At 44.7% G+C, this 7787-nt stretch overlaps 1 protein-coding gene across 1 annotated transcript in view; it reads right to left on the bottom strand.

Annotated features, from left to right (window-relative positions):
• Nucleotides 1-438: 438 nt before the first annotated feature.
• LMNB2 (lamin B2) overlaps nucleotides 439-7787 on the bottom strand; it is a gene marked incomplete at its 5' end in the record, with an annotated part of 7630 nt that continues 281 nt past the window's right edge. The window contains 9 exons of the mRNA XM_009870424.1: nucleotides 439-535; nucleotides 1377-1478; nucleotides 2463-2582; nucleotides 3406-3513; nucleotides 3971-4259; nucleotides 4833-5053; nucleotides 5244-5369; nucleotides 6570-6740; nucleotides 7281-7406. Coding sequence (XP_009868726.1) covers nucleotides 494-535; nucleotides 1377-1478; nucleotides 2463-2582; nucleotides 3406-3513; nucleotides 3971-4259; nucleotides 4833-5053; nucleotides 5244-5369; nucleotides 6570-6740; nucleotides 7281-7406 — 1305 coding nt within the window. The remainder of the gene's footprint in view (nucleotides 536-1376; nucleotides 1479-2462; nucleotides 2583-3405; nucleotides 3514-3970; nucleotides 4260-4832; nucleotides 5054-5243; nucleotides 5370-6569; nucleotides 6741-7280; nucleotides 7407-7787) is intronic.

The raw sequence follows: 7787 nt of genomic DNA, 5'->3' as shown, positions 1-7787 counted from the left end.
CTGAAAGGAACAGTCTCGTCTGACACTGCTGTGAAACCTTCCTGGGGTCCTGCAGATGAATATGCTTTCTTAAAAACTTTTTTTTTTTAATTATTATTATTTTCTGAGTTATCCTGTTTAGATACGCAATTACAGATTTACCATGCACTCAAGGAGTCTCATCCCGGTTTAGCTAAAAATTTCTTTTTTTGCTGCAGGTTTGTACATAAGACTTTAAACTCTGTATGGGGAAAAATACTGTATTCCAATATAGTGTTTCAACAAAGAGGGAAAAATAAAGAAATCTATTAAAAAGTCTGGCAGTTTTGTTCAGTAAAGTTCTTTTTTTGATTTTTTTTTTATAAAAATGTACCAAGGAGTAAACTTCAAAGAAATCACATGATGCATATAAAAATAGTTTTCAGTGGCTCTGGAGGGAAAAAAATAGCAAAAATAAAAGGAAATAAATGAAAAAAAAAAAAGAAGAGCAAATAAAAGTTTCCTTTTCCTTTCTTCACATCACTGCGCATCCTCTAGAGGTTGTTCTGGGATCCCCCTAAAATAAGACAGACACAGTTGAACTCAGTTTTTAGCAGCTTTTCCTATCGCAAGGCTGGGCCCTGGTTATCAGCTCCACTCTTAGAACCAGGGAACTCAAGTTCAAACCTGCCCAGAAGGAGTTCTTTGTGTACAGAGCTACTAACGGCCATTGATCGCTTGAGTGTGAAACGAGTTTACAGCATGTTCTGGTACCACCAGGTGTGTTTCCCCTTCTCGCTCTGCCAAGGGCTGGTCAGTTATTTCAGTCCTTAGCTAAGGGTTATGAAAACACACAGGTGGGATTAAGAAAAAACAAGTTTATTTCAGATGTAGCAGGTATCGGAAAGTACTCCAAGAAGCTGAAGCTAGCAGCAGCGAAGCACTCCCCCTTTCCTGGTTTTTAGCGGGTTTATTTCCCCAATGGTTATATTCTGCTTGTAGCAGAATACCACAGGCTCTTCTGCGGAGAAGCAACAGTAGCGGGATGTGGGGAACATTCACTGCTGCAACTCATCTTACTACCTCCACTGAGTCTGTGTGGTGGCAACGCTGTAAATCTGATGCGTCACACGTTCTGCAGCCACCGTGACCTCCCGACCGGACAGGAGCCCCGGCTCGAGCCGCCCTGTTATCGATTCGAGCAGCAGCTCCTGGAGGAACCGCTCACGGGACGCTCCCGTCGCTTTGGGGCGACGCTGCAAGGTTGCAAACCAGGCCGGGGTCACGCTCTGCAAGCGTCCCTTGGGAAAACGGACCAGGGAGCTCAAAGCTGGCAAACGTCGAAGGGACTCCCCTAAATCTTACGCCCGACTAATCTAACGGGGCCCAAGTTACACACCTGGTCTGCATCTCCTTACCTGTTGGTTGAAGAGGTCTTCTTCTCCAAACTCTGCTTCATCCTCTTCCTCTTCGTTCTCTCGCACGACTACTGATTTAGTAACGCTTCTCACTGCAACCTCCTGCACCAAATGACAGGTAAGGAGATGGTCAGTACCCACATCTATCTCAAGCTTTTCCTGTACTGCCAGTGTAACACCCTCATTAAATTTTGGGGGGATTAAAGCAACTTGCCTGAGATTTAACGTCAGCTACGTGAGCAAAAACTGGCAGGAACCGGCAAACCACAACGTTCCTATTTCTATCCACTAAGAGGCATGGTAATGTCATTTAGCTTCAGGAATTTTCTCTCATTACCCAGGGATTTGAGAGGAAGCAGCCACGTCTCAGGTGGTTGTTAGTTTTACGCAGGCTCACAGCTGAGCCAGCTGGCAGCTGAGACACATTGTAACACGAAAAACTAAAGTTTCTCAGTATGACTTCATGCCATTAAGAATATTCCTAATTTCTACTAAATATTCTATAGCAATTGCATGTATCCATTATGAGGACGGCGTTCCAAACCAGGCACTAAAAAGAATTCTAAAACCCCAGGAAGCTTCTTTTATTAAATAAACTGTTTTTAACACTTCTTAGTAGTAAGGAATTCTTCCGTACACCTGCACGGTGCAAATTTCTGCTTGTGGAAAAAGTCACTCTGAACATACGCTTCCAAGCAGGGACACTAAAGGCGATCACAGCACGAACAGACATTTGTATCTGCACCCCGGGATATTGTAGGTACTAGATAACGTAATTTTGAATTGCCAGCAATGCTTTTTTTTCTCTTCTGAAAAGACCCAATTCCAAACAAATCCTCTGCTAGCAGCGTGTATTTTTAACAGGAGAAAAAAATTTAGGGATGGAATCAGGATGATGGTCAGAGTTCTCCAAACCTTACCAAAAATCTCAGAGACATATACAGCTATGTGATTATTTCAGCGTTATATACTCTGTTATTTTAGGGATTTAAAACAAGGATTTTGACGTTGTTGTGCCCTGTCCCCCAGACTAAGGGGTCTGGGAGATAACCCAGCTCTCAGCCTCTTTCCCCCACCACAGCCTACCTCTCCTTCCGAGTTCACGAGGTATGTGCGGATATTCCCTCCAGTGCCCCAGCTGCCTTGGTTCTTCCACACGAGAACAGAAGGGGGGCTATGAGATACACCTGCATCTGCACCCCAAATCTAGGCAGGAAAACATTCTCAGATAAGCTATTGATGCATATTTGATTTTTAAATACACAGAATTCCCTAATTCTCCCACTTCTCTCTACGTACAATTTGCTTCTGAATCCCCAATGGCATTTCATCCTGTTTTATCAACATGAGATATTATTCTAAGTCTACAACAAAAAGTAACACCAGCCATTAAAAAAAAAAAGACAAAAAATTATCTACTATTGCAGTCATATTTCTGAAAATACATATTTTTCCTACCACTGTCTCAATGACTATACTCGTAGGGAGCCAAGACAAAATGCAGCTTGGAGTGCATCAATTTAATCTTTTCTGTGTATCTAAGCAACTGATACTTAAGTAGAAATAGCCAGAACCAGTTAAAATACTTTTTTTTTTTCTGACAGAACACCTGTGCAGACTGAAAATAAAATACAAAGCCACAGAAAAGCAGCAGTTCTACTACACATCTAGTCTTAAACTTAAGTCTACCAGACTGAATGAATGCTCTGAAATGTTCCTACTTCATCACGAGGTTGAGCAGGATTAGGGATCCAACCCTGAGCAAAGGTGTTTGAAAACAAACAGCCCTTGATGCACCTCACAAAAATACTTTTTTTTTCCCTCAACTTTCTCCGTGGTCAAAATGGTCTTAAATACTGACGTGCTAATACAAAAATTCAATTTCTGCTCTACATTCCTCTAACTGAACCCCTGCTCCTCTGAAGCAAGATCCACGAAGCCCAAAGTTCTGCGAACGAAACGTCAGATTTACAACCGCCAGAGCATCAACAAAAGAAAACGTTGTTGACATACTGCAAGTCCAACTTACTGTTACAGTCTGCCCAGCTCTGAGGACATACTTAGGTGTGAATTTGTAAGCAATTTCTTCTCCATCTCCAATTTGTCTTTTCAGTCTCCAGTTACCCAAAGACTGATCCTAATGGAGAGAGCCATCAGGTTATTTAGGGTGAGCAGAACAAAGTAAACAGGCATCAGAGCTTTCTCTAGGTCTCTTTTATTAAAATAACTTGAATATAAACTTATTTACATGGTTGTCAGACATCTGCATTCTAACTTTAAAGTATTTTTCTATAGCCACTACGAGTCTAAAGTGCCGTGAGGTCATTCGGCACAATTAAAAAAGACACATTTCACACATAAACAAGTTTTGCCTGGAGCCAACAGGGCTATTTACACGAGCAAGGTGCCAGCACACGTGTAGACATCTTGGACAAGTTATGTTCTCTTCCTGCAGCAAATATGACGCCCGTGCGAGCACGCCGTAACTGCTGCAGGATGCCGCACCTCCCGCTCTCCACGTGATTCCACCTGCAGAAGCTGTGCCACGTTTCAATTTACTCCTCCTTGTTTCCCAGAGTCCTGCTGATGCTCACCTTGTCCGAGTTGTTCTTCAGTTGAACATATTTGCCCTCCAGATCTATCTCCTCTATGCTGATGCTCCCTGTGGCTGAAGCTTGCTGGGACATTTGGAAGCTGCTGCTGCTGCTGCCGCTGATGCTGCCGGTGCCAATCCCGCTCGTTCCACTGCCCGAGAGCTCCTCCGCCTCGATACGTTTTCTCTTGCCTCGGGAAGAGCGAACAAGGGAAGTGCTGCTACTGCTGCTGCTGGAGGTAGCCCGAGAGACCGTAACACGGGAGGAGGGACTCGGAGAGAGCTTCAACCTTCACACAACGAAGCAAGTGTTTTAATTAATTCATCCAGGGAACGGCACACAAAGCAACAGGGCTACAACATCCTCAGTAACCAGACTGCCCCAGGGCTGAGAAGGGCTGTAGAGAAGACAAGGGAGGGCTGCTCTCCACCCCTGAGAAATTTTCTGGTGGTATTAGGTGACAGGGGAAGCAGAGCTGATGAGAGCAACACAGATCATTTAACTCTCCACCTCATCTAGTGCTAAACACACTAATTCTTGAGCCACATGATCTAAAAAACCAGCCAAATGTGAAAGTATAAGCACTTCAATAGAGAGGATGAATGTCAAGCACAGAATGATACATTCCATTGTACTCTGAGATCATTATAAAAATGAAAATAAAATAAAGACAGTCTTCAGATGAGAACAGTTGCAAGTGTTCCACATACATGTTCCACACAACATGACGTGGTGTGAAGTCAGTGTGACCCAGCAAAACAAAACCTGGGTATTCCTGATCAAATGGTAAAAAAAAAGTAAGCGCAAGAAATGAAAATAACACCTGCTAGTCCTAATAAAAAAATGTGGAAGCTGTACGTACCTTTCCTCCTCTCCCTCCAGGAGTTTTCGGTAAGCACTGATCTCCATGTCCAGTGCTAATTTCACATCCAGCAGTTCCTGGTACTCCGTGAGCTGCTGCTGCATCTGGTCCCTCATATCTGTCATCTCCCTCTCCTTCGCATCGATCATCTTCCTGAACTTCTCACGCTCACCAGCCATCATCTCCTCCAGCTCACGAATGCGATCTTCCGCGGCACTAGCCTAGGTAGACAGCACGACGGAAAATAACCACGTGGGTACAGCAAAGAAGTTAAAAATTCATCTCCCTCCCAAATGAACATTAAGGATCTCTCTCCATAGAATTCAGAAAATAGGAAGGGACAGAGAAGTTGACATATCCAGACAGTGCAGGGCTCTGTACTAGAGATGAAAGCAAATCCAGCCCGGTTACCTGCTTCTGAAGGCCAGAGAGCTGGTAGCTCAGAGCTTCTATTCTCATGCGAGCCTCCTTCAGCTCCTCTCGAGCTGCACCAGCAGCCTTGTCGTTTTGGTCAGAGGACAGCTTGGCGTTCTCCAGCTGGAAGGCAAATCGTGTACAAGTCACTCACATCGAGCTCGATATCCTGCGAATATCCTTTGGCTAAAATAACACGAAGTTATTTAATCTGAAATAACGTTAAATGGAAAGCTGATTAAGTTTATGATGCAAATTGCATAACATTAAGGAAATGCCCTAAGGAACAGGAAAATTTATTTTATTCCTATTATAGCAGGATTTGCTTACGCTGTTTAAAAAACAACAGGGTTAAGGTGAATAACTCCAAGACTGCTACTGTACTTAATTTTGCTTTTTAGTATCCACCATCCACATTGTTGCTGCCTTTAAGAAACAGTTACACATTTGTAGACAGATGTTTCTCAAACTGTAAATCTTCAAACCAAAGAATTCCAAGGGAGTCTCAGCAAAGGGTGGGGGAGAATGAGCTGAGCAGCACCGTAATTTCTCCGCCACAAGAGAATTAGAAGTGGCTGTAATTACTGGTGAGTATTTTCAATGACCAGAAAACCGGCAGCTGCCTAACTCCTTCAGGTAGGGCAATGAGTATTTAAAAAAACAAAAAAGAACCCAAAAAAACCCCAAACCACAACAAAACTGCAACTAGCAACTGTACCAAAAAAGCAAGCTGCTACTTCTATGTTCCCAGTGCTGGATGAAGTGGAATTTTCTGTGACGGATACACCTGACTCCTCGCCATCCTTCGGGTCAGGCTGACCGAGGAGCAACAGCCTCACGTCCCGGGGGTGAGCTGAGCTCGCTGGCATCCCGGCCACAGCTCACGCTGAAACGCACCTGCTGCCCAGCCCTTCAGCTCCTTTGAGCCCACCTGTCGCACCTACCGCGAGTCGCCTCCGCTCTGGAGGAAGAACTGGATCTACCGACGTGAAGAAAAAGGGCCTGTAGCAGAGGACACTGTCTAACCAGCTCCTGTGTGACACCCCTGTTCCCGCCGCGACTCCGTGCTGACCGACAGTTCACAGTTGGGTTTTCTCACACACTGACCCTTCCTGGCTAAGTTACTCCCAGCTATCAGCTCCGGCTACACCCTCCCTGGAACCACATCTGCGCACAAGCGCCCCAGGAGGCATCTGAACGCTGGGACGAAGCTGCTTCCCGTTACAATTACTTGTCTCCTTCAGGAGGGTAGGGCTGATGGGAATGGTTTTCTCTCACCAACCAGCCTCCCCGTCCCTCAGAGCTGGGGGCAGCAGCACCCACCTTAGCCTGGTAGGTCTGCTCCAGCTCCATCTTGTACAGCTTCACTTGCTCGTCGTGCTGGTTTCGCAGATCCTCCAGGGCCTGAGTCATTTTGGATTCGTACTCCTGCTGCCGGCTGGTGTCCACCTCGACCAAACGATGTTCATGTCGTTTTCTTGTTTCCCTTATTTCCTACACACACACAAAATCGGGACAAATTCCCACGTCAGGTCGGTGCCGGTCTCTTCTCACAAATAATCAGCAATAGAACAAGTGGGAATGGCTACAAACTGCAACAGGGCAGGGTTAGACTGGACAGGAGGGGAAACTTTTTCCCAGCAAGAGCAGTCGGGAATTGGCACAGGCTGCCCAGGGAGGGGGTTGAGTCCTTACCCCTGGGGGTGTTTAAATGTCGTTGAGATGTGGGGTTGGGGCACATGGTTTAGGGGTGAGCTTTGTAGAGTAGCGTTAGTGGTTGGACTCGATGATCCCATCTCGTTTTCCAACCTGAACAATTCCATGATTCTAATGCATCAGCTCACCTGCCCACGGAACAACACCCTTGCCACTTCAGCTCTCAGGCCAGCTCCACCACTGTCTGATTTCTCAAGGCATTGTTAGCAAGGATGATACTGATTTTTCCCTACCTGGACTAGTTAGTAATTGCTTAGTCACTTTGAAAAAGAACTATACAAACTTCAGACCACGGTAAGATTACTCAAATGGAAATACCTCCTCAAACACATTCTTCCTGAAATCCAGATCCTCTTGCAAGCTCTGGCACCGATTCTCCAGGTCCACACGCATGAGTGTCTCCTTCTCCAACTGCTTCTTAGCCACAGCGTGACCATCTTCAGCCTAGTAAAGAATTTTGAAGATTTAATTTTGTCTGGATCTCTGTTTTCCATCCATAATCCCTTTGCGGTCTTTGTTTGACATCTTTGGACCAATTATCCACAACAATAAATCTAATGTCAAGCCACTGATTTTCCAGGAAGGGAAGAAAAAAAAAGTGTGATTATGAATATTTAAAACCAGTTTTGATGTGTGTATACCAGTTATTTTAGAAGTAGAATTATTTCAATACAGTATGATAATGGAGCTGAGGATTATTAAATCCTCAAGCACAATATGTTGGACATTCTTTTTCTTTCTCGCAAAATTTCTTTAGCACCCTGTTGCTTTAGTTGTTTTAAAGAGATTGCTTACGACTTAGTTTTATATCCCAGAGAGGCAGGC

The sequence above is a fragment of the Apaloderma vittatum genome, unplaced genomic scaffold, assembly GCF_000703405.1.
Source record: "Apaloderma vittatum isolate BGI_N311 unplaced genomic scaffold, ASM70340v1 scaffold14865, whole genome shotgun sequence".
NCBI lineage: Eukaryota > Metazoa > Chordata > Aves > Trogoniformes > Trogonidae > Apaloderma > Apaloderma vittatum.
Note: the sequence above shows the minus strand (reverse complement) of the source record. Positions and strands in the feature narration are given on the sequence as shown.